Source organism: Elaeis guineensis, chromosome 3 (assembly GCF_000442705.2).
Source record: "Elaeis guineensis isolate ETL-2024a chromosome 3, EG11, whole genome shotgun sequence".
Classification (NCBI taxonomy): Eukaryota; Viridiplantae; Streptophyta; class Magnoliopsida; order Arecales; family Arecaceae; genus Elaeis; species Elaeis guineensis.
In genome coordinates, this window is record NC_025995.2 from 95468533 (window position 1) to 95495449 (window position 26917).

Genomic DNA, 26917 nt, shown 5'->3' on the forward strand with positions numbered 1-26917 from the left:
CCAAACCATAGCCAATCATGAGTATCCTTCTTCTCTGAGAAGAAAAAGAGAAATAGAGGGGTGTGAGCTTTACAGTCCAGTAAAAATTCTCATATCACATCAATATAATAATATAATCTGAAAATAAGAATAAGTAATAAAATATAAAATCTCATGTTTAATATCCAGAATAATATAAACATTCATAAATTATCTGTGTTATCAAAAGAGATGCATCATCATATATTAATAGATGAAACACTTTTATTCAGTATTAGTTTCATGTCTTGTCCTCTATTTTTTTTTCATAATCACATGATCTTTAATCTTTTTCTTTTTGGCTCTGAACTAACCAAGACTATGCCTCAATCTCCATCCAATTAAATTTCTACTCATAAGCCCATCAAGGCTATCCCAGGCATGAGCTCCTGGCTAGCTGTCCCAGGTATAAACTCCTGACGGGCTGTCCCAAGCATAAGCTCCTGATCGGCTGATCCACATATAAGCCCATAAAGACTATCCCAAACATAAGCTCCTGGCAGGCTGTCCCAGACATAAGATCCTGATGGACTATTCTACATGACGAGGCTAGTCCAAACCATATTTTTTTATTTAATTATTATATGTTGATTTCACCAAATTAATTTTGATTTATAGTGTGATCAAAATAGATATGTCATATCCATATAATCATATCATCAATCACTGGCATACATACATATTAACACACAATATATGTACATTAAAAAATCATACAAGAAATAATAGTATCTCAACATGATAATCCATTAACACAAATCCAACGATATAAAACTAAAAATACAAATCTGACAATAAAAGTAGTATATATAATGATGATCATATATAAAGATTTTTATCTTTACTGGTGACTGATCTAAATATAAAAATTGATGAGCTTCTCAATCTACGAATCCGAAATCAAGTTATTTTGTTCGATATCTTCTTGTACAACAATTACATCTCTACATGATCAGGATTAAACATAAAAATCATAATATATAAAAATTATGGATAAACAATCTTAATAACATAAATCCAGGACATCTCCTAGGATCAACTAAAATTGAAATTTATCTAAGTATCTGGACCCTCCACTAGTCCATAAGATTTTTTAGAAAGAGAAAATCATGAAGAGAGATAAAATTCTAGAGAGAAAAGTAAAGAGAGAATCTTCATATCTTTCAGAAGAGGCAATCATAATTAAGATCATTAGAGGTCATATTAAGATGACTCAATATAGATTAACTATAATCAGATGCTATAAATTTTGAATAAGGGCCGAGCTGGGATCCAACCTACTGCACGAATTTTGAAGTGGTTCCAAGTCATCTTATTTTCATCTCAAGTTTGTCCTAGGGCCTGTGATGTAGTTAGAGAGAGAAAGAGAGAGAATAGAAAGATCCTAGAGAGAGAAGAAAAATCCTCGCTCTTTTTATTTTTTTTATTTTTTTTCTTTTTTTTTCTTCTCTTCTTCTTTTCTTCTTTCTTTTCCCTTCTTTCTTTTCTTTTCTTCTTTCTTTCCCTGGCCGAACAGAGGAGGGACACGAGGGGGGCTTCGTGGCTCGTGCTCCGATGAGGTGTGACGGCACGATCGAAGATCCGACAGTGGTGACCGACAGCGGTGGGGCAAGAGACAACCGGCGGTGAGGATCGCCCATGAGAAATCAAGAAAGGGGAGTAGAAAAATAGGGCACCTGGGGTTTTTTCTTCATTTTTGGTCATTGACCGTTCACCGACGGTCATGATCTCACTATGGAGGATCGTAGGGAGGCTAAGGATTATGGTCTAGGAGTGCGGCATCGTGGGTGGTGGCGCCAGCGGCCGTAAAGATGAGAAAAAGTGTCGGTTAAAATAGAGGAAAATAGAGCTTTGCTTTTTGGTGACATTTTCGGTGAGTCCGACGGCTGACGATTGTGCGCAATGGCATGAGAAGGAGGGAAAGGAAGAGAGAAAGGAGGGTCGGAGATTACCTTATCTTCGGTGAGATCTCTGGTGAGGATTTGAGGCAAACACAAAGAGGGCGTCGGTGGCTTCAACAGAAAATATCTGAGAGAAAGAAGAGGAAAAAATTGGTGCTCGTCGTAGCTGGCTATGGAGGAAGAAGGAAGGGTTTTATAGGGCTCTTCCTATGGTTCTTATTTGCCCTAGGAGACCCTCTCCTAATCGAGCAAGGAAAGGAAGAAGAAGACTCCCGTTAGGAGTCTTCTTCCAGATTCTTTTTGTTTAGGACAGGTTATTACATTAGTAATCATGAATCTTGAGAAACCCAAATCCTAGCCGTAGTCACAGAGAGAGAGAGGAGGAGGAAGCATACCGAGATCGAAATACTCCATCCAGTACTGTGGATTGGGTAGAGAGGGTTGGTCGTCCGGCAAAGGAGAAGAGAGGAGGCCTACAGTCGAGATCGAAATACTCCGTCCAGCAATGCGGATCGCATGGAGAGGGTTGGTCGTCCGACAAAGGAGAAGAGAGGAGGCCTGCAATCATGTGGCTGGATTTTTTTTTGAATATTTTTTTTAACTTATTTTTCAATCTACCTTCGAATCCAACTTATTTCCAAAACTACCCTAATTGTGGTGAGTTGGCACTGACGTGATGAAATCACATATTGAAGATGCGATTTAGGACTTGAAATCGCATGCAACACCCTATAGATAAAATAAAATAAAAAATAAAATCGCATGAGGGAGAGGTGATTGCAGGTGAAATCACATCTTCAACATACGATTTCTTCTATTTTTTTTTCCTTCTTCCACGCATCGCGTGGCCAGCCTGCCTTCCTTTTTTTTTCGCTCTGCTCTACCGAAGAGTGCAGACGAAGGGGCACGGGCAGTCATCGGTGGTCGCAAGGAGCCACAGGGGCTCGGATTCACCGAGGTTGAGGGAGGGAAAGGGAGGGGACAATAGTGGTGCTGGGCCGCGAAGGGTGAGAGGAGCGGTCGCACATGGTACGGGAGGTGTAGGAAGTTCCTGTGGCTGGGAAGGGGAGGGGTTTGGTGGTCGCACGAAGTCGGGTGCAGCAAAGATGGCGGGTGCAGCACAGATAATAGTGGGATGGGGTGGGGCCGTGGCCTGGGCCTCACGACGCAGCTGCAGATCATCTGGGGCATGAGGGGGGGGTGGAAGGGAAGGAAGGGAGAAAATGAAAAAAAAATATTTTGAAGAGGAAAGGAAAAAAATTATTAGTTTATTATTAATAATAATTTGAATAATAATAAAATATTATTATTTTATTAATAATAAAATATTATTATTTTTTATTAATAATAAATTATTTTATTAATAAAATAGTAGTATTTTATTATTATTACTAAATAATATTTTATTATTAATCAAATAATAATATTTTATTATTAATCAAAAATAAAAATATTTTATTATTAATAAAATAATAATTTATTATTATTTAAGTTATTATTATTAATAAGATAATAATTTTTTCCTTCCTTTTGCTTCTCTTGGTCTCGATGAACCCATGCCCTTCTATCTTCCGCCCGCGCACCCTCCATCCTTCGTTTGCGCTCGTGCCAACTGTTAGCGCTCCCTCGCTCACTCGATTTCGCCGCTCGCCCTCTTGCTCACCCACGGTGCCCCTCCCACCATCCCTCCTATCGAGAGAGAAAAAATCTCATGGATTCTCTGCTTACACATTATCTTTTTTTATAATATTTTATTTTTTTTAAATAATATTTTATTATTATTATTATCTCTTCTCCCTCCTCTATTTTTATTTTTTAAAGTATTATTTTTTAATTTTTTAAAATATTACATTATTATTATTAAAAAATAATACTTTTGTTATTGTTTGAAAATAATATTTTTTATTTTTTGAAATAAATTTTTTAAAAATAATATGTTATTATACAAATAGTATTTTTAAATTATTAAAAAAATATTTTAAAAATTCAAATTTTTTGAGCAAAAATAATCAAAAATAATAATAACATTTTATTATTATTTTATTAAAAATCAAAAATAATAATATTTTATTACTATTAATAAAAAATAATAATATTTTATTATTATTTAAATTATTATTAATAATAAAATAATAATATTTTTTTCTTTTTTTTCTTCCCTCATCAAAATATTTTCTTTTTTTTTCATTTTTCCCCTTCCCTTCTCTTCCTTCCACCCCCCTGCGCCCCCAACGATCCGCAGCCATCTCATGAGGCCCAGGTCATGGCCCTACCTCGCCCCGCCATCATCTGCACCGCACCCACCGTCCCCGCCGCATCCGGCTCCGCGCAACCACCCAACCTCCTCCCCTCTCCTCTCCCAACCTCGATGAATCCGAGTCCCCCAGCTCTAGCTCCACCAACCCCGCTCCCCTCCCCTTCTCGACCCCAGGCACCTCCCATACCTCCCGCACCCTGTGCGATTGCCCCCCACACCCTCCACGGCCCCGCACCGCCACTGTTCCCTCCCCTTCCCTCCCCCGGCTCCGGTGAACCTAAGCCCCCACTGCTACATGGGAGCATCGATGACCACCCACGCCCCTTCGTCTGTGCTTCTCGATAGAGCAGAGCGAGCAAAAAAAAGAAGGAAAGCTGGCCGTGCGATGCACGAGAGAAGAAAAAAAAAGGCAGGAGAAATCGCATGTTGAAAGTGCGATTTCACCTGAAATCGCATTTTCTATATGCGATATTATTTTTTATTTTATTTTGCCTATGGGGTGCCATCTCAACTTGAAATGCGATTTCAAGTCCGAAATTGCATCTTCAACGTGAGATTTTACCATGTCACTGTCACATCACTACAACTAATGTAGTTTTGGAAATTAGTTGGGTTCGAATAAATTCGAAAATAAGTTTTTAAAAAAGAATATTTTAAAAAAAAATCCAATACCATTTGTTCATCTCACCCTATTATAATAGAGCTAGAAGAGTCCGACTACTAATGGGAAAAAGAAATTATTAGTTGGAACAAGCCTAACAACTGTACCCTATGCCAACCAATGAAAAGAACACATGTGGCTTTTCAAGATTCTAAAATCTATACAGCGTTTGGATGCAAATGAAGTTAACCATGGTTAACTCTTTGACGCGATTTTAGGCGGGTTTTTGAAAATTAACCGAGGGGTATTTGTTCAGAACAAAAGGGGCATTTTTATCATTTAAAATTTTAAATAAAAAAATAAAAGTACAAGCATTAAATATGCTATTAAATATATGTTGGAAAGTAATGGCTATATGGTCCAAGGTGATTGGATGGTATGCTCCACTTCATTTTTATTGTACGGCATGCAGTACACAAACACTCTCTCTTAAGTGATATAAGGGAACATGAACGAATTCCTCTATTTCACTATAATTTTCAAAAAAAAAAAAAAAAGGGAAAATCTACCACATAGCAATCCTCCTCCCTTTTGAAATGAAACAATCTATATTGATTTCATAACTTCTGATATCCAACATTATCCTCCATCACCTTCTAATACTATCTTAATAATAGAACAGAGACTAGCGAACGGCATCTTTTCTATATCACCTCTGTACAAATTGCTCTGTTTCAGAACCAGATGAGGAGACAGAAAACAAAAGGAATCTTAGATCAATAAAACCTTGTAGTTTCTCCACCAACACATGGACACTTCCTTGTTCATGCTTCTTCCTCCATTGCAGCTCTGCAATACAACAGGGATACACTAGAATTCAGCTCCTGTTGTGGATTGGATCGGACCCTCTTCGAACTCGTCTCTTGTTCATTTGGGTAGAGTGGAATGACGAAGATCCTGACGCTGATCTCTTCTTGGTGTTCAAGTTTGCAACACCAATGTTCTTGAGGATGTGTGCCTTCTTTGCTGCTAGCCCCTGCTCTGGACTCAGCCTGTGGACAAGGTCTGTTCTTCCAAGGCCATGGACCATCCTTGGTTCCATAGCCAAGAGACCAACACAAATTAGGAGAGCAAAGAGCCTATGAGCGAGAAAAGCCATGTCTCCTTTACTTGAAGACAGAGATGGTAATAGGCTCTGATCCTCTTCACTTCTGATGTCCAATCTGCGTAGATATATCCCTGTTTGGATTTTGGGTCTAAAAGCATAAAGCTTTCCCAGGGGCCCAAAACACTCACAGAAGCTGAGATTCACTTAAAATCATATGCCAGCAACCAAAACACATCTAAGGCTGTTTTAGAAGGTTCTCACAGGAATGAATAAAGTAATTGGAAGCCATTACTTGGATAGCTATGACTTTTTCTTTTTGCTCTTCCGAAATCTTCCTCTACTTTGAACTCCGCTGTGAAAGCACACCTACCCATGCAACCAATAACAGCAGCACTTGGTTTTTCGTGCAAGAATAGGCTTCTTTGTGCTTTTGTTAGCTATTCTTGCAACCAAACTCCCTTTCCCTTAAAATTTTCTAAGCCTCCAGACTTGGTTCAAAGATTTAAAGAGAGCCCACAATTAGCTTCTCTAATCTGCACCAATTTTAATCCTCCTCCTCTTTAGTTTTTGCGTTTTCCTATGCACACCATCTTCTCTTTTACTTGCTACTTTTATATATCCATTGGTACATATAACCACTTGCAACTTGGAGGATTCCTCAAAGCATAAGCTTTGCCACTTTATCAAAATCTTAGGGATGGGGTTTTATTAGAGATCAAGATGATGCGCTGGTCAGGGTCCAAGCCAAGCAACCCATCTCAAGATTTTGCTACAAATAGGTTGGCTATATTTGGGCTATCCTTTGCCTTTGGTGTTAAAGCAAAAGAGCAGCAGTAGCCGTTGCTCTCTAAAGCGGTTCTCCCACGACCTCTCTTGAAGGGGTTGGCTTGTACACTACTAAGTTTGATTTGAAGTTATCCAGCAAAACAGTAATCTTATCAACTTAGATTTATGCATCTACCCAAATTTCGACAAATGTTGGCACAAGTAAGTGGCTCTCTTAGAATAGTCAAGTAATCTTTTGTAGTTCTGATGCGATTATGCATGTGATAATTACATAAAGAGATCTGGATTCCTTTTTACAAGGTTTGTACTCAAGATAGATTCTCTTATATTATGGTTTTCGAATAAGAGGTGCCCACAAGACTGTGATTGCTGTAAAGTAAGGTAAGTAAAAGAAAGAAAAGAAGTTGCTATTAAAAAAAAGGAAATAAAGAGAGAAGAAACTAAAGAGTAACGAGGGAATTTTAACCATGCGGCCTTCTTTGGAGGCAAGATTCTTAAAGTGGGTGGCATTTTACTAATATTTCTCCAAAGCAGAGGGTTGGACTGGGTGCCTCTTGCTCCTTTGAGAAACGGTTGCATTCTCTAAGGCCACTAGTTTAGCATTGTCACAACGGAATTTAAGGAAAAGAAGCAACAACTAAAGGCTTGGTTAATCCAGATAAACAAAGCATGGTTCATCCAGCTAAACTAGCCATCGAGTTGTTGCAACATTCGAAGGGCCATTATGAAGCTCATAGTGTGATGGTTCCTTCCCCTCTAAGCAATGGAAACCTCCGTTGCCACCATAACATAACATGTGCATAAAGCGGTACATCGTATGCAAGCATGGATAGATCATGAGAAAAGCGAATTATCCTAAAAAATTGAACAGAAAAAGAATAAAATCACAAACATGTAGAACTTATTAGACTTCTGTTTTATGGGACTAATAGAAAGCTTAAGATGTAAAAGGAAATAAAGAATATCCACTGCTTTGTCAGATAGGAGGAGAAAATAAAATCCACTATTTCCTGCTTAGCAATTAACCTGGCATTTAAAGGTTCTACCTGAACTAGGATCTTGTTTATATGAGGTATAATATGGGATGGGGAAACAAATGAGAGAAACATAAAATGTTTTTGCCATTACAGAGTCTAGATTTCCTTTTGATGTTTAGCTTTTACGTATGTTTTCCCAGTCGCCAACTTTGAATTATTCAGGCACGACATTCAGTGGCATTAATCTATTGTCTAATTTTCATGATACCTTCTAAAAATAAGCTAATATAAAAGTCAGTAAGAACATTAGTTCAAGTGCTTTAGCTGTGCCCAGGCAATACGTCCAAGTTATACTAGGCCCTTCAAATCAAACATGAAATATAATTGTCCCTCATCCAAAAGTTAATCCCACTGTGTTTGAGTAAAGTATTGATGATCATGAACTGAAAAATGCAATGGTAAACCACTATAATTTATAGTTCTCAATAGACCTGCTAACCTATAATGCATACCTCGCTGCTGTACTGAAAATATTCTGTACAATTAAGCAGAAGTATTTCATCAAATTAGTCCAGTTAAAGGGATATATGATGTTGTCATCAAGTTCTTTCGATAACAATGATACAATGCTGTCATCATGTGAGAGAGAAAACAGAAGGTATAGGACCATCCTAAACCACTGAAATGGAAGATCAAGACAGCAACCAGCCATGTCTAGATCAGATATTACACACCCTTGACACAGATCAATAAAAGTATGCACCGAGCAGGCCTCACAGAACCCTAATGTCCTCCAAACGGTTATGCAGAACAAAAGAAAATGGATCTCAATGCATAAATATCAGAGCAAAACAGCTAACAACCAAGAGGTAGATATAATCCAGGTTGGAAAACAGAGCACCTGAAACTAAAAGGAGGCCATGCTTTTCTTGATCATTACTGCATATCATATATGAGAGTTGCCATTTGTTGTGATTCTAATAACATGGAGGGTACCAATAGTCCCACATAGATTGTGAGTCAAGGGGTCCTCATGCTTATAAGGAGGATTTTTAAAGCATAAAATCGTGAGGCCCATGGGCCAGAGCGGACAATACCTTACGTGACGGATCGAGCCCTTGTCCGCATCAATGGTGCGTCAGGTAAGAGTCGAAGTCTGCTTCAGTTCTTTGGGACTGAGGTCCGCCTTGGCCAACCGTGAGACTCTTCGGACTGTACACATCGGAGTCCCTCTTGACTGGGGGGCTCTGTTGTGATTCTAATAATATGGAGGGTACCAATAGTCCTACATTGGTTGTGAGTTAAAGAAGACTCGTGCTTATAAGGAGGAAAAAATATTTTCCGTGTGAGGCACCTTTTAAAGAGTAAAACCGTGAAGCTCAGTGGTCAGAGCAGATAATACCTCACGTGATGGGCCGAGCCCTTATCCGCAATACCATTTAACATACCATGGCTGCCTTCTGCTTGGAGTTTTGTTATTAGCCAGTCTAGCATTTCATGTATCGTTCATTATTTGAAGAGAATAATTTGTTTTGTTGGTTGGTTATTTGGATCTGGGTGGGCTTCATCCAACCTCTAGATTACCCCTTTTTGCAAATTTGTCCAAAGCAGACACAAACAAGAGGGTGTAATCCTCTTTGTTGCATGCATTGATGCACATCAACAAGAAATAAATTGAGGTAGTAAATTATTTCTTTATCTAGTAACTGAAATAGTAGGTATTATTTCATATTCATGTGATGACATAAGAGCCTATAGCTTGACTAGTCTCTCTCAGTAAACCACATTTCCCCTCCGCAGTTTGTACATATGTACATATCTGTACAGCTATTGTTATAAGTATTCAGCTCTCTCGTAGATTAGCCAAGTAGTCTTTTGCAGTTCTGTAGCAATTATGCATGTGATTATTACATACAGAGATCTATGTACCTTTTTCTAAGGTCTGGGACTCAAGATAGATTCTCTTGTTTTAAGAATTTAAAGTAAGAGAGGCCCGCAGGATTGTGATTTTTGTAAAAGAAGAGGAAGTATCAAAATAGTTATTTCAGAGAAGTAACAGAATAAAAGAGATAAATTAAAGGGAAATGAGGAAGTCTTAATGATGTGGCCCTCTTCTCGAAGACAAGCTTCTTAAAGTGGAGGCGTTTAACTAGTATTTCTTTATAGCAGAGGGTTATAGAGGGTGCCTCTTGCTCCTTAAGCAAGGCTTGCAGGGTCTGTCTTAGGCGGCTAGTTCAAAATTGTGGTTACACAATTTTAGGAGGAATGAGTAAAAGCTTGGTTAATTTGGCTAAACTAGTCTTGAGAGGTAAGAGGTTACTCAGATGAATCATTCAAGCATCACGAGGAAACTCCAGTACTTCCCTGCTTACCTCTTGAACTAGTATTTACAAGTTCTCTTTAAATTTATTTAAAATATTAAACTAAATATTGAAATTAACAGTAAGATATATACTTGTAGGCAGATCTCGATGGCTATATTCTTTCTGGTCCTTTCAGAGAGTTTGTCTCCGTTTGGTGTTAGGGTTCATATATTTTCTCCCAGAAGCTTTAATTTAATCTTTCCAGTAATACGCTGATTAATTTAAGACATAACATTTGATAGCATTATAAATTTAACATCTAGAATTCATTAAACCTTCTCAAGTGAAGTTAATATTAAAGTCCATAGAAATATCAGTTTCAGGTTCTGTAGCTGTACCCATTGTTTGCAAGTTTAATTCTTCCCAGCCCCTTCAGGTCATGTATGAGATAAAACCATGCCCTTATTCCAATACTAAACCTAATATCTAGTGCTTATTTGTCACTCATCCCTCTACAGAAATGTTTGCACATGATCATATGATATACTGCTATTTAATTATATCAAGTTGATAGACCTGCTAAACTCCAATGCACCATTTGCAGCTACAGAAATAATACTGGGTGCAATTAATTGAAATGATCTGATAAAGTAGAACATGATGTGTCAATATTGCTTTCCAATAATTATGATGCACCATCGACAATATGTGATAAAATTAATGATGCTATTTTACAATGTCATATTACAAGACATTTCAATGGAACAAGATTCAAAACGTAATAAACTCAAAACTTCAGGATTACAAATGGATATATAGAAGGCTAGCTGATGTCAAACCCCTGCTTTTTCTTGATTATCCATTACTTACAATAGACAAATCTAGATGCTTTTGGACACCATGGCAGCAAAGACTGCCGCTTTTTGACATCAAAATCGATTGGGCTTCAAAGCCTAGATATTATGCTTATTTTCTCTGCAAAGGGAATATACAGGTTTTTTTTTTAATTACTTCTTTTTCTTTTTTTTTTGTGGTATATAGTAGGTGCTCATTTAGCAACAAAATATCACAATGGTCATAGCTGCTATAAGACATCTTGAATCTAATGTACTGACATCTAGTCCAGAATTCCAGATTGTTCCTCCTTCAAGGAATTTAACTAAGCTTTGGAAGACAAAATGGTCTGGATTCTTTCAAGATTAAAATAGAGCTACCAAGGTACAGCTATATCGCCATTATCATCACCAAGGTTATGGAATTTGACTTCACTCAATGAAACTGCTACTTTGTTAACCTCATGATATTTCTTTCACTTTGCCAGGAACAACCCCATTGGACAAACAGCTATTTCTCCTTCAATCTATGCATCTGCTCCCTTAAATAGTTCATCTTCACTGCTACAATCTTCCTCATAAGAGCCATCACGACTTGATAATCACAAAGCATCAGATTCCCGACCAGGATATTTTCAGAGCTCTAGTAGACTGCAGCTCTGTTAACCTTTGCTGCAAATCCAATGTTGCAGCTGGCTGCAAAAACTAGAATAGTGCCTCCATACTGGTAGCAGATTTGAACAAACTTCACCATTTCTCTCCTTGCATAATTGGAATAAGAAATGTCTGCTCTCAATTCTCCAAATACAAGCTCCTAACTCACTATATTCTTCTTCTTGAGTCAAGTTGGAGTCAAAGATTTTAGTAGTGAGAACATGTAGAACAAAAGAGCTAGAATCAAACAAGAGACAATTCTTAGAATCATTCTGTTACTCCAGTTACTGAACTTATTCCTGGCATTCTAAGAAATGCTTGAGTTCCAATGAGCCTTCTTGCCAGCAATACATCATCCCACCTTCCTGATTCAGCAAAAGTATTGGAAGATATGACATAATCTTCAGGATCACAAAACTTCTTCAGCCCTATCACCCTATCAACTAAACTCGCTCCAAGACCAACTTCCCCATGTACTCTGCAAGCACCTACAAGCATCCTCCAAATAACTGCATTGGGTTCAATAGGCATGTTCCTGACAAAATCATCCGCCTCCTTCAGCAACCCTGCACGGGCAAACATATCAACCATGCAACCACAGTGCTCAATCTCAGGCTTTAAGCTATAATCCCGGCACATGATTCTATACATATTTATACCATCATCAACCAAACCAGTATGGTCACAGGCTGATAAAACTCCTATGAATGTGATGCTATTTGGTTCAGCCCTTGCATCAAGCATCTGATGAAAGACTTCCAGAGCTTCCCTTCCTCTACCATTGATGGCATATCCAACAATCACAGAAGTCCATGAGATAACATCTCTCTTGGGCATCATACTAAATATTCTCTTGGCTCTATCCATGCACCCAAATTTTGCATACATGTCTATAAGCGCATTGCACAGCACAGTGCTCCCAGCAAGACCACTTTGCTGAATGTAAGAAAGAATCCGATCACCATGGTCAAACGCCTTCAAGTTTTGGCAAGCCAAAATTACACCCAGCATTGTGACTTCATCCGGGATCAGCTGTTCCACTTGAATCCTCTCAAAGAGACTCCAAGCTTCATTAGAAAGCCCATTTTCAACATAACCCAAAATAATTGAATTCCAAGAGACAATATTTCTGGTGGGCATCTCATCGAAAATTTTTCTTGCAATCTCTATCTTCCCACATTTAGAGTACATGTTGATCAAAGTTGTTGCTATAGGAATGGGAATATTGTTTGCTCTTCTTCTCAGATTGGCATGGATCCAATCCCCTATTTCAAGATTTTTGCTCTGAGCACAAGCAGAAATCAAGCTCACCAGAGTCACTCTGTCGCAATCAACACCTAGGCTTCTCATTTCTTCGAACAAGGATATAGCTTTATCAGCATCATCGTTCTTCCTATAACCAGCAATCAAACTATTCCAAGAAACCAAATCTCTTTCAGGCATTTCATGGAATAGATCCTCAGCATCCTTGATACACCCAAATGAGGCATACATATAAATAAGAGCATTGCCCACCGAAATCATTGAACACCCAAAAGATTTGCAGCAAATAGCATGAAGAGACCTCCCAATACTCAGGTTTCCGTACTCAGAACATCCACTGATCAAAATCACCAAAGTAACATCATTAGGACTCAGTTCTTCACCGAGACAACCATCCAGTATCTTATTGAATAAGCTCAACCCCACAGAAAAAAATCTGTTTTTTAGGAGCCCAGAAAGCATGCAGTTGATCGTAACGGTGGTTCGGCAGGGAATTCCATCAAATAGATGGCAAGCACTGCCAATCGAGTTGGCTGAACTCGAGTAGAAATGGATCAGGGTGTTCTGGACATTAAGGTTGGATTCCAACGCACGTCTAAGAACTTGGCAATGAATAGACTTCCCTTCTCTTATCGCCATCAGCCTACTGCAAGCCTTTACGGCCGACGCAAAGGTGAAGGGGTCCGGAGTAAAGGATGGCATTTTGCCATTCCCACTCCATTGCAAATTTCTAAAGAGATGAAGGGATTGGTGTGGGTTGTCTCCAGACGCGTGGCGGCGAATCATGGCACGCCAAGCAGCGGCATCGGGTTGCTTGATGGTGTAGAACAGGAGGGTGGCGTGATCAAGAAGAGATGATTTGGAGGCGCAGAGATGGAAGAGTTTGAGGAGGATGGATTGGTCGGCGATGAGGCCGGTGGTGATGAGGTGGGAGTGGAGTTGGAGGAGGTGGTGGGTGGATAAGAGGGAGGAGTTTTGGTGGAGAAGGTGGAGGAATGGGTGTCTCAGGTTGGTATGAATGGCTGAGTTCATGGAAGGAAGGTTTCCTTTGTTGCCTAGGAGTGCAGCCAACAGGAAGAATGAGTCCACCGGAGACTCCTCCAGCCATGAAAAACTGAAATAACTGTCGTGAAGAACTGATAAGAAACACAAGTGTGAGGAAACACGTTACTACCAAAGAAAAAAAAAAAAAACACATGCACGTAGTGCCAGAAACACGTTTCATTTGTGTGAGGAGATGATAAGTACTCTTCAAATATTTTGTCCTCCAAAGGGATGTTTCATTTGCCATCAGAGTCGGCAAAGAAATTCTAATCCATGGGAGAGTCGATTGGATTTTAAAAGGATTAAGCTATTCTCATTTCATTTTGGAATCCTGAGACTGCCCCAATTAGGTGATTGATTCCCCTAATTTCTCTCAACCAAACACCTGAAAACATTAACTTCAAATGAAAAAAATTTATTTAACGCTTGTCTTCCTTGCATACGGTAGATTGATGGAGATAAGGCTAGCAAAATATGATCTCACCTGTCAATCGGATCTATATTCGACTTGCCATAAACAAATTTGAATGGAAGCTAAATAGATTTGAATCATCAATAGAGATTGATCCATTTCATCTGTTTAATATTTGGATCAAATTTAGAATTCAAATATCTGACCTATTTAACATATTTAATATGTATGTTTAACAGTTAGATCAGATTAAGTTAGATAACTTATTTTAATCTGTCTCATCCATTTAATCTATTTAAAATCTATTTAATCTATTTAAAATATATTTAACTAACTCAATCTGTTTATAGTATTTAACCTATTAAAAATCTATTTAATTTGTTTAATCTGTTTAACCTAACTTAATCCATTTAATAAACAGTGGATTTAGATGGGATACTTATTTAACAAACAGAACAATTTTAGATTTGAATTTTTAATTCATTTAATAAATAAATCATATTCGGATTGATGATTTTTTAATTCAATCGGCATCGACCCAACTTGTATTCGGCTCGATTGTCATCTCTAGATGGAGATCAATTAGAATAGTCACTTTCTTCTACCACATTTTTCTTAATTACCATTTGAGAAAAGACTCAAATCTGAATATATACTTCTCGAGCTACCATATGGAGCATTGTGTTTTGAGAAACTAAAGCATATCTGTATCGCTCACCCAACAAACTCTATGCCCTTTGACCCCCTTCCCCAGCATGTTGGCCATAGGTGTCTCGCAAACATTAGCAAATCCCACAAAATTCATTTTGCACATTTATATATGTTTTTTTCCAAGATCTATAAACTTACAAGAAATAAATGTATTAATGGAAACTAATTCCTTTTTTTTTTTTGGCCAATAGATGATGCATATTTTTCTCTTTCTTTATTTTCAGGCAAGAAGGATGCATATATGATGCATCAATTGGTCATCTTATACTTTGATAAACATGTTTTATCTCCTTTTTGTTGAGTTAAATATTGTAAATGTTACATTTGATGTGTGAAATGAACATATAAAATCTGTTTCCATATATATTATATATGTGTAGAATGAGAACCATCATTCTCTACAACAAGTATAATTTTTTAAACTTTTTGTGAGGAAAAAATGAGGGAGAAACTTCCTATCATATTTTATTAAAATTGCGTATGCTTTGTTTTTTAAATGTACTTATCTGTAGAAAAATATTCTGTATACAATTTTTGTAACTTTATCTGGCTACTCGGGTTTTTAAAGAATAAAAGAAATCACAGGGGTTAGAAATGCAGCTATAAAAATTGTAAAACTAGTCGGCTGTTGATAAAACAATAATTGAATGAAGTAGCAACAACCACAATTTTGTTGAAGTATTTATTAAATAAATTAATACTTTTATCTCTTCCAGTGTTCGTTTTATAGAAGCACTAGTGTCGAACATATGTTGAATACGGGAGAAGGGAACATTTCAATCAACTATGTGATTTGATAAGTACATCACTTTCAATTGATCCAATTCCATTGATATTTCCTACAAGAAGAAAATATTTATCCGAGGAAAGAAGTTATAAATGTGTGGAGACAAATGGAGTTGATCGTCTCAGCCATGAACTTGATCGGTACCGTACCGTAGAAATCATCAGAAACACCTTATTTCTATATAGAATCGTGCTAACCACTTAGTTGCTAATATTAAATATAAAGATCTATCTTATCACTATTTATAAATCAATCAATATATATTCCAGAAAGATTAATTCTTTCTGTATTACAGATGGACTTTATCTAATTTGATTTGTAAATAGCGGTAACATAGATTTTTATATAAAATAGTGGTAAAATATTGGATGTATAAAAAAAATCATAAAAAATATTAAGGATATTGGTACTGCCTACATGATATCTGATTGCGAGCATTTGTTTACATGGTTACAATCATGATAATATGCTGCAAGTCTTGTACGTTCACATCTCGTTTGATGTTTGATCAGTGCATCGCGCTTTTTTTCGTCCGATAGGTTGCCAACACCAAATCCAAAAGCTGGTCCAACTTGGATCCCAGTTCCCACGGTCCAGTTTCAATCACAGCACCTATTGATGCCTCACCACCTAAATTGCTCAATGGGTCCCAGCCACCCAGCCATCTACCATTTGTGAGTGCGAGCGCCACTCACTGCTTTCACTACCTCATTGCTCGTTCCCCCACCCCAATAAATCAGCCGCACAGCTCCGCACACTCCACCTCACATTCAAAAGCAGCACACCTGACACGTGCGACAGGAAACCCACAGATCCCACGCATCACATATTTCTTTGGCTCTCACGCTGTCTGCTACGCTAGATGACACAGCTGATCAACCTACCGACAGATGCACCCGCGAGTCCGCCAATCCCACAAAAACATTTGAATATTCTCGTAAAGAAAATAAATTATCACTAATTGGACTCAGTTGCAGGTGGTTACCAACCCATTTGCATCGATGCCTAAAAAGGGTCATTTGCAAGCTTACGTGTCAGACGGATACTGGACAACTGCATCTTTTTCCTGTTTCAAAAGCGACCACTTGATCCCCCAATGGACGGCAGCCTAGATCATTTATTAGCGACGAAAAAAGATCATAGATCCAAGTGGCGCTGTTCCCCGGTTTAGGCGAGCTCAGTCGCTGGGGCGATCCAGCTGTCTCATCTGCAACAGCATTCAGCATTCTTCTCGACATTCTGTGCTGCGTTATCCTGGGGCCCTGCTAATTCGAGCTGTTCTCATTGCGCCACGTCATTAAAAAGAGACGAATAATGTACGGGATACAACAGACGATCGACGCCCTCGCTTCACTTACTCGTGCCCTCGAGCGGTGACGGGACTCAGATTACTTTCCACACAAAGATCTCTCCCTGGTCACTTACTCTGGCCCTCAAGCGGTGACGGGACTCGGATTATTTTATGCACAAACATCTTTCTGGCGGTATGTCCACCGAAGTCGGTGGAGGACGCTATCTCTTGACGCGCGCATACGCTGCGTAATTTATGTTCGCATAGAACATTACATGCGTACTATGACTATGTAAAGATTACACCTTCCCCGCTGCGGCGAGACGCGTCGAATAATTCAAGAGAGTAGAAAAGGAGTCCCGCTGTCGGGGGAAAGCCGATATTAAATCCAAACGACGACGATAACGAAGAAGATGAAGAGAAGAGATCAAATCCAGTGTTCGCCGCTCGAAATCTAGAGTTTGTTCTCTTCGAGATGGGGGAGAGGAGATTCTGGTAGAGCTCTTGGTGGATCTCAGATCCGTTTCTTGAGCTGCTTTCGGTATCGGTGCGAGTTTTTCGCTTTTCCACCTCTAAATTTTTATTTGCTTCTCTTCCTGAGATTTTTATAATTTTTTCGATAATATTCAGCTTGGATTTGCTGGTTTCTGAGATTACAAGCCTGGAGCTTGTTATTTCCCAGGACTCTCTGACGTTTTTAGAAGAAATTTCATTATTTGCGCATAGATCTTGGTTCTTTTTTGAGCCAGGGAACTGGAGAGTCGAAAATAAGTAGATTTTTGTGTTTTTGAGAAATGTGTGGAGAATAGTGGAAATAATCCACTACTCACCAATTTTATTCATAGAGAAAATTAAGAAAATTACAGATAGAACTTACAATGTTGAGGTTCTTGCTTCGCCAAAAGATAACATCTACAGACTTTACAATAGAAAAATTTCAAAGGAGACTTGTTAATCGTTTTAGTGAAGTATGAAGTCTGAAGAGTAAATACCAAAGACCAAAAAGGGGAGACTCAGCGAGTAGTATCTGTTCAAAAAGTTGCAGCAAGTTAGATCTCATGAAAATCACAGTACTGCACTCTCCATCATTGTGTCCCATCCCAGCCACATTAATACAATGGATAAAGAGCCAAGAGGTTGGATCAAATTATAGATAATGGAGTCTGACATGAGAAGTCCACCCAATACCAAGGATAGCATATGGGACAGAATTAGAGCAAGAGCCCAGTACCAGCAGCATAACCTGAGCAGAGAAGGGAGTATGTAGTATAGTATAAAATAAACCAAAGGAGGTTAATCATCCTGAACTTCAGAGATTAGCATCAGGTAATTTTTCTTTCAGAAAATTTCTGGCTAGAGAAACTACACTAGAGAGTTCAGTGGATTTGCAAAAAATGGTCCATTCTTGAAACCGATGAATCACCTTTCTAAATATAGTCTCTTCCATTGAACTTTTCCTTAGAAAAATTCTGAAATTTCTTTCCTCCCAACAACTTGAGATCATAGCTGCCATCAGCATGAAGATTGGATTGAAGGATTTGAAATGTTGTTTACACCAATTAGAGCAAAGTTGTGATAAGGTAGACGGTACAGGAGGAGCTTTTAATCTATCACAGGTCCAAAATCAGATTTTGGAAACAAAAGAGCAATTGATGAATAAATGATCTAAAAATTCAACTGCATCATTTTACAGAACACAGCCACCAACATTTTTGTCCATTTTTTTCTGATTAAGTTCTCTGGTATTTAGTTTATTAGAGAATGCCAGCCATAGGAAGCATTTAATCTTTTGTGGTTTAGAGCTTTTCCAGATCTTCTTGGCCATGGACCATCTAACACCTCTGTAGCTAAGGAAGTTATATAAGGAACATAAAGAAAAATTATCAGAAGATTCTAATTGCTAGATAATCTTATCTTGATTCGCATTCAGCTGCACAGCAGAGAGAATTGACGGTAAGTTGGATTTCTCCTGCAAAACAGAGGGAGTCAAAGAAACAGTTCGAATGCCCCAAGTTCCATGTCTTGAATTGTAGAAAGATGCCACATTTTCTTTTTTACCATAGCAGTGAGCATAAAGATTAGGAAATAAATTTTTTTTAGGGACGAAACCAAGCCAACTATCATGCCAAAAGGATATTGTCAAGCCATTTCCTATCTCAAATTTGACTCTATTCCAAACCGGTGGTAAGGAGTTGACCACATCTCACCACAGCCTAGAACAGAGTTTGTTAGGCTTCCAATTTTCCGTAAGTTTGACCCTCTTAAGATAAGCATCAGAAATAATTTTTCTTCACCAACCAGGATCTTCTTTAATGAATCGCCAACCCCATTTTGCAAGGAGAGATTGATTGAAGGAGCAAAGATTTTTGATGCCCAGCCCACCTTCTTCTTTAGGAAGGTAAACCTTTGCCAAGAAACCTTATATGATATTGCATTGACTGATTCAGAACATTTCCAAAGAAAAGCTCTTCGAATTTTATTCAGTTTTTTTATGACCCATGCAGGCAATTTATAGAGAGACATAAAGCAGACTGGAAGAGAGGATAAGACAGAGTTTATCAAAGCGAGTCTCGCACTCATAGAAAGAAATTTACTTTTTCAGTAACTAAGCTTAGAATCAAATCTTTGAATGAGAGGTAGTCAGTCTTCTTGAGACGTCCTTCATTAAGAGGTAACCCCAAATATTTAAAAGGCAGATGAGATTTGCGGCAGTTAAGCCAAGAAGAGAAGTCAATATTGGACTCATCATGTGAGCCAATGACCGCTACAGAGCTTTTTAATAGTCAATGGCAAGACCTGTGAATAGCTTAAAAGAGTATAAAATGATTTTCAAGATAGATATATTTTCTCTTTTGGCTTTAGCAAAAATCAAAGTACCATCAGCATATTGTAGTATTTTAGATCCACCAATTATATACCATCGCCAAGACCATCAAAGATCTTACTTCTGGCTGCCTTGTTGAGAAGTTTGCATAGAAGGTCAGCAGCCAAGATGAAGAGGTATGGGGACATGGGGTCTCCTTGGCGAATTCCTCTTTTACAAGAAATCCATGAACCATGATCACCATTGAAGAGGATAGCCACTTTGGAAGAGAAAAGAATATTTTTTATCCATCCGAAAACCTCTGCCATTCAGCATCTTCATCAGATACTTTAGATCAATTTTGTCAAAAGCTTTTGAGAAGTCCAAGTTGCATATAAGCCCAAGCTTCCTATCCTTTTTGGAAAGATGGATGATTACATTAGCATAAAGAATATTATCTAATACGGATCCACCTTTTATATAAGCTGTCTGAGCCATATCAACAAGATAATTTATGAAAGGTTTCAATCTTTCTGCTAGAACTTTTGAGATCACTTTGATACAACAGTGAATAAGACTAATTGGCCTATAGTTAGTCGGGGAGGAGGCCGATTCCTTTTTTGGTATGAGTGCCAGGAAAGCATAGTTGAGCTGAGAAAGATTTAGATTGGAATCGTACCACTATTGAAATAAGTTAAAGAAATCTTGATAGACAATATCCCAAAAGTATTGAAAGAAGCCAAAAGAGAAGCCATCGGGACCTGGGCTTTTGTCCACCTCAAAGCTGAAGATTGCATCTTTGATCTCCTTTGAGAAGGGACGATCAAGGGATTCAAGATTAAAAGAAGATGAGTAAAGTTCATTCCAATCCATGTCTAGACCACAATTAGTTGTTTTACCAAATAGATCTTTGAAATAATCAGAAAAAGCTTTCATCATTTGATCATGGTCGTAAAGAGATTGCCCATTCCAGGAGATGTGGGTGATCCAATTGTTCTTCTTATGATGATTGGCAATCTTATGAAAAAATTGGGTATTGCTATCTCCTTCTTTAAGCCATCTAATTTTTGCTCATTGCTTCTAATAGATCTCCTCATTTTTATAGATTTGGTGCAATTTTTCTTTGCAGGTCAAACGAAGTTGAAAATCTTCAGCAGAAAGACAAGTAGCTTCCTCCAATCTATCTAGGTCTTCGATCTTTCCAAGAAGTTCATCTTTCTCTTTAGAGGTGTTACGTCTTACCTCAACACTCCAAGCTTTGTGTGCTTTTCTTGTATTTCGCAGCTTAATTACCAGAGAGGCGGCTGCGTCATTGGTAGATATAGAGGATCTCCAAGCATTAGAAACCACCTCGTTAAGAGAATCAAGAGCAAGCCTACTACACTCAAATCTAAAAATTTTCTTTTTTATTGGACAATCCAGATAGGTGAGCTGAATAGGAGAATGATCTGAACAGGAGTTAGGGGGCGCAACTTGAATTGATTTAGAGCATAGGGTATCCCACTCAGTGGAGTAGAGAAAACGGTCGAGCTTCGCCAGGATAGGAGGGTCTCTGTGATTGCTCGATGTGAAAGTCTGCCCTTTCAAAGGAGGATCAATTAAATGAAGAGATCTGATTAACCTAGAGAAGGCCAATGTGACACAACAAGGCTGGGGATTACCATTCCTTTCAAATAATTTGTAAGTGGCATTAAAATCACCACCTACAACCCAGGGGCCAGAGAAAGATTTTCGAACCTCAAAAAGCTCTTTCCAGAAATCAGATTTAGAGTTCAGATCAGTTGGGCCATAAACAACAGTAAAGTTCCAAGTGGAGAAAAGAAATAGATCCTTCCATTGAACAGAGATGGAGAAAATACGAACATCCTTTTTAAGAAGAGATAGTCCTTTTGTGTTTTTTATTCTTTTTTTTGGGGGGGTTTCTTAAATTTGATGGAAGCCTTATTATTCGGATCTTGAAGTGCCTAGTTCGTTGAAGTTGTGTTGAGACTGAGGCGGGGTTCAAAAGACGATATTTTTGATGTTTTTGACTAATTTTCTTGGGCTGGAGAAATGATGGGATTGCTAACTAACTTTACTTAATTTAGAAATTTCACTGTAAAAGGAGCGCTTTTTAGATTTATCTTGTTGATGAGCTCGAGCTTGCTTTCCTTTTTCTTACGTAAATTATGCAGAGAGTTTTTTTGATTAATGCAGTTATATTGGGCAATGCTTATTTACTTAATAGGATATCCTAAATTTTTGCATCAATTATTATGTGTAAATAAAAACTCTAAGATTTATGAGACTAGTTTGAGTTCCAGTTCTTGATCATTCTCACAAATTGTTTCTCTCTCAATCACGATCTTGAATTCTTTCATTGTTCAATTGCTATTTCTTTCATGATGAAAATAAATTTCCACTTTTTTAACTTTTTTTTGTTGAAATTAGTGTGTCCTTGGGTGTACTTTGCTCCCATTTTTTTCCTTGTTTACATTTTTTTTTTCTGTTTTTTGGGGTGATTAAAACCTCAGATTTTGATTTTTAAGTGGAATTTGCATTGTATGCTAAAGCTGCACTAGAACTCTTTCAGGTACACTATGGCTTTGAAGGGGAATGCAACTGATGGCAGGACTCGGAGCACCATGTCTATAATTATAGTGGTCGGTCTGTGTTGCTTCTTCTATGTCTTGGGTGTTTGGCAGAGGAGTGGTTTCGGGAAGGGGGATAGGATAGCAGCTCAGATAACTGAGCAAACCGAATGCGCCATCCCATCCAATCTTAATTTTGAGACCCATCACAGTGGAGGAGGCGTTCCTAATGGTGATGATTCAGAAGTAAAAACTTTTGAGCCATGTGATGACCATTATACTGATTACACTCCTTGCCAGGATCAAAGGCGTGCAATGACCTTTCCTAGAGACAACATGATTTATAGAGAGAGGCATTGCCCCCCTGAGCAGGAAAAGCTTTACTGTCTTATACCAGCACCCAAGGGATATGTGGCTCCATTCCCATGGCCTAAGAGCCGTGACTATGTTCCCTATGCCAATGTGCCTTACAAGAGTCTGACGGTGGAGAAGGCTGTTCAGAACTGGGTGCAATATGAGGGCAATGTGTTTAGATTCCCTGGTGGAGGAACACAGTTCCCTCAAGGGGCAGATAAATATATTGACCAACTTGCATCAGTTATTCCAATCGCTAATGGGGTGGTCAGAACTGCATTGGACACTGGTTGTGGGGTATGTGAAATATTAATTTAGAATCTGAACTCATCTCCAACCCATTCTTTATGTTATGCTTATGTTATGTGGAACAATGTTTATGGTGATTCAGAGCTATCACTTTTTTTTTTCTTTTTTTTTGTGATTATGTTGTTTCCATTGATTACTTTTAGGTGGCAAGCTGGGGTGCTTATCTATTGAAGAGGAATGTCTTAGCCATGTCATTTGCACCAAGGGACTCACATGAGGCACAGGTGCAATTTGCACTGGAAAGAGGTGTGCCTGCAGTTATTGGTGTTCTTGGATCTATAAGGCTCCCCTACCCAGCTAGAGCCTTTGATATGGCTCACTGTTCAAGGTGCTTGATCCCATGGGGATCAAATGGTAAGGGATACTTTCTAAGTGGACACTTCTTATTTTTCAGTTAGTGCGTAGGAGTTCCATATTTTTAACAAATATGCATAGATTTTGGTATTTATTGTTCATGTAATGCTGATATTCTCTTTTTCAGATGGAATGTACATGATGGAGGTGGATCGGGTTCTTCGCCCTGGTGGTTACTGGGTTCTTTCTGGCCCTCCAATTAACTGGAAGAGTAACTACAAGGCATGGCAACAAACAAAGGAGGATCTTGAGGAGGAACAAAAAAAGATTGAAGAAATTGCTGAATTTCTTTGCTGGGAAAAAATTTCAGAAAAGGGTGAAATTGCCATATGGCGAAAGAGAATAAATGCTGATTCCTGTCCTGGGAGGCAAGATGAGCCCCGTCTAAATATGTGTAAATCAACAAATGCAGATGATGTCTGGTATGGTTCTATGCTTGTTTTACCTATTATTGGTTCCCAAATAAATACAAGATGAGCAATTTTTATTTCAGAGAGGACAATTTTTATTATAGTGAAAATCACCTGTTCCTCTCTCTGTGTGTGCGCGTGCATGTGCATGCTGTATATGTTAAGAGCACTAAAATTGGCAGGCAATGCTCATTTTCGTCCATTTGCTCTCTTTCTTTTCCCTTGTATCACTTTCAGCTTGATGTTAATTTTTCAAGAACAGATATACCCTCTTACTCACTTGGTTCACAAAGAAATGTAACACTGTCCATAAACTTTAGTAAAAGTAGGCCTCAGAAAATTTGTTTTCCTAAGTGCAAGCTAGTATGATGTTTTATCTTAACCTGTGACCGGGAATGATGTTCAATAACCCACTGGCATTTTCTGTGTATGATAATTGAGCTGGCAATTTCTGTATGATAATTAAGCTTGCCCCAGTGACACACAGATTTTAATAGTGGATCAGCTGCTGTGTTAGAGTATTTCCTTTTGTTTTTTTATTCCCTTTTCTTCACTGTACAAAATATCTTACTCATTTTGGTGATTTAGGTACAAGAAGATGGAGGCTTGCATAAATCGTTATCCTGAGGTTAACAGTCCTAAAGAGGTTGCTGGAGGTGAACTGAGGCCATTCCCGGAGAGGCTAAATGCTATTCCCCCTAGAATTTCTAGTGGTTCTGTGCCTGGTTTCTCTGTGGAGTCATATCAAAAAGACAATAAATTGTGGCAAAAGCATGTTAAAGCTTATAAGAAAGTCAATAAGTTACTTGACATTGGAAGGTATCGCAATATTATGGACATGAATGCAGGTTTGGGTAGTTTTGCTGCAGCAATTGAGTCTCCAAAACTATGGGTTATGAATGTTGTGCCTACTATTGCGGAGCTATCCACTTTGGGTGTCATATATGAAAGAGGGTTAATAGGCATATATCATGACTGGTATGCACTTGTCTTCTTGTGGAGATCTTTCTGCACTCTTTTCATTATTTAAAATTTTAAGTTCTCCAGGGAGATAATTGTTTTGGTGTTTAGTTCTTTTTCAACTTGTTTGCACGAAACCTAGATATCTGCACTTGTCTGTCATCTAATCTTTCTTTCTTTCCCCTTTTTTTTTTTTTGGGAACATGCTCTAGAAAAACTTTTCTCATTATTTCCAGGTTTCAGAACTAAAGCAAGACTTGTTATGCTTCCATCTTCCTTTATACTATTTTGTTGTACAATGTTGCCATCTGCAACTTGATTACCCTTGCATCTCCACAATTTACTAGGAAATAGAAATTGGCAAAAGGTCATTTTCACAAATAGAAAGGACCTCATTAGTTTACACTGCTAGCTGAGTATGGGTTTAGAAGTTGCATTTTCTGGAGATTAGGACCTTTTTTGAGTGTTAAACAGTGGAAACGTATTTTCCACAGCATAGTTTTGGTCTTTCCTCCTATTTCCCCTTTGCTGACTTTTACCTTAAAATCTCTTTTTGAAGTAATATCAATTCTTCCTATTGGAAGGGTATATTAGCATTCTGTAGTTCAGCTTCTCCTACTGTTCAAAATAAACCTTGCAATCTGTTTAATTTCTATCTTCTCCATTGATATATATAACTTTTCATCTGGTTCGAAGTTCCTTGTGTATTAATCATATGAAATCTAAGGGGTGTGGCAATTTCAATAGGCTTGCAAATGAGGAGAACGTACTTGTGACTATCATGCATCTATATTGTCGCTTGAGATGCTTTTTATGATGAAAGGTGTGCATGTTAAATCTGTTGCATCACCTTGCAGTTTCCTCTAAATCTGAAACTATCAAAAATCATACATTCTTGATCTCTCTTTTCTCGTGCTCTGAATATATTTTGCTAGACTGCAGCTGATACTTATTTTTCTTCATTTGTGCTGTCTTCCATTTTTTTTCACATGCCTTTTTGCTTCTTACTTGGTTCAGGTGCGAAGCCTTTTCGACTTACCCAAGGACATATGATCTTATTCATGCCAATGGTGTTTTCAGCATGTACCAGAACAAGTAAGTTGATGTGGGGGATTCGGCCTCATTACATAATTTAACTGTGTGAACAATATAATTTGGAAAGAAACTTGAATACTATTTGGCTTGGATGGAAATGTAATTCTGGATAACATTTGAAGATCGTGTTAGTTGCTGGATTAACTACTAGATCTTACTTACATTTATTGCTTCATGAAATCAAAACAGGTGTAAAATGGAAGACATTCTCTTAGAGATGGACCGTATTTTGCGTCCAGAAGGTGCTATTATATTTCGTGATGACGTTGATGTCTTGATAAAGGTGAAGAGCATGGTCAGTGGCATGAGATGGAGCACAAAGATGGCAGATCACGAGGATGGTCCTCTTGTGTCTGAGAAGATATTGTTTGCCGTAAAGCAGTACTGGGTTGGTGGAAGCAAAAATAAAACAAGCGAGCAGTAAAAAAGAGCATCATTTCTAGAACTCGGCAGTGTTTTCCGCACACTGGCTACTACGAAACAAGCTTGAGTTGTGGCAAAGCTATCAACTTGGCTTGTTTTTTTTTTTCTCATCCCCAAAAACATTGCGGGTTTGGATAAGCATTCTTGTGTCAGAGTTATTGTAACCACGATTTGCGGCCAAGTGGCCATAGTTCTTCATATTTATAGTTGTTGTTCCGTCACCACGAATGTTTTTTTTCTCAGAAAAAATAGGGATGTTCCCCTAATTAGTGGAATTGTATTTTGAATTTGTGATATCGTTAAACGATTACGATTCAATCTTGTTTGTTCACAACTTCAAATATCTGTGTTATCTTGACTCAAGACAAGTATCTGACCCACACCATCTACTTTATCTGACCTAAGATAGGTACGGAGCTGATATAGGCGTGAGATTTTCAATCACATGTATTCGCCGATTTGACCCATATGCGATCTGTTGCCATTTCTAACCTAATACTTACGAAAACCGACAGTACTAGGGGAAGGATGAAAAAGATGTCTTATTTGGTTCTGCAGTAGGTCTAACTGGGATGCAGAAAATTGGCCTGAAAGCAAGCAAGCATGGCTTTGAGTCAGTCAAAGAACTTTCAGAGCACCTGGGTAGAGGGCCCGGAACTCCACAAATTGGATTTCACCTGTTGTTTTTTCTAA

At 38.2% G+C, this 26917-nt stretch overlaps 2 protein-coding genes across 4 annotated transcripts; one reads left to right on the forward strand and one right to left on the reverse strand.

The window, feature by feature from the left end:
• Positions 1–10705: 10705 nt before the first annotated feature.
• LOC105041791 (pentatricopeptide repeat-containing protein At1g06140, mitochondrial-like) lies at positions 10706–13888 on the reverse strand. Its single transcript, XM_010918818.3, is given in 2 exon segments — positions 10706–13740; positions 13742–13888. Coding segments are annotated over 2 exon segments (2103 nt in total). The 5' UTR covers positions 13810–13888; the 3' UTR covers positions 10706–11705.
• Positions 13889–17261: 3373 nt separating this feature from the next.
• LOC105041728 (probable methyltransferase PMT2) lies at positions 17262–26565 on the forward strand. Of its 3 annotated transcripts, none has more exons than XM_010918736.4 (8): positions 17269–17493; positions 20879–20977; positions 22322–22970; positions 23126–23336; positions 23464–23758; positions 24335–24724; positions 25724–25801; positions 25991–26565. In XM_010918736.4, the coding sequence occupies exons 3-8, from the start codon at positions 22329–22331 to the stop codon at positions 26223–26225; spliced, it is 1851 nt and encodes a 616-aa protein (XP_010917038.1). In that variant the 5' UTR covers positions 17269–17493; positions 20879–20977; positions 22322–22328; the 3' UTR covers positions 26226–26565. The 3 variants fall into 3 exon arrangements, with proteins under 3 accessions (XP_073110144.1, XP_010917038.1, XP_073110145.1); XM_073254044.1 differs by having other exon boundaries at positions 22311–22970; positions 25991–26448; XM_073254043.1 differs by lacking the exon at positions 20879–20977 and having other exon boundaries at positions 17262–17493; positions 25991–26448.
• The last annotated feature ends 352 nt before the right edge of the window (positions 26566–26917 follow it).

Excerpts from the sequence above, each read along its gene's own strand:
- LOC105041728 (XM_073254043.1), top strand. The coding sequence starts at position 22,329 with ATGGCTTTGAAGGGGAATGCAACTGATGGCAGGACTCGGAGCACCATG. Across the intron at positions 22,971-23,125 it reads CATTGGACACTGGTTGTGGG|GTGGCAAGCTGGGGTGCTTA; the intron begins GTATGTGAAATA and ends GATTACTTTTAG. Across the intron at positions 23,337-23,463 it reads GATCCCATGGGGATCAAATG|ATGGAATGTACATGATGGAG; the intron begins GTAAGGGATACT and ends TCTCTTTTTCAG.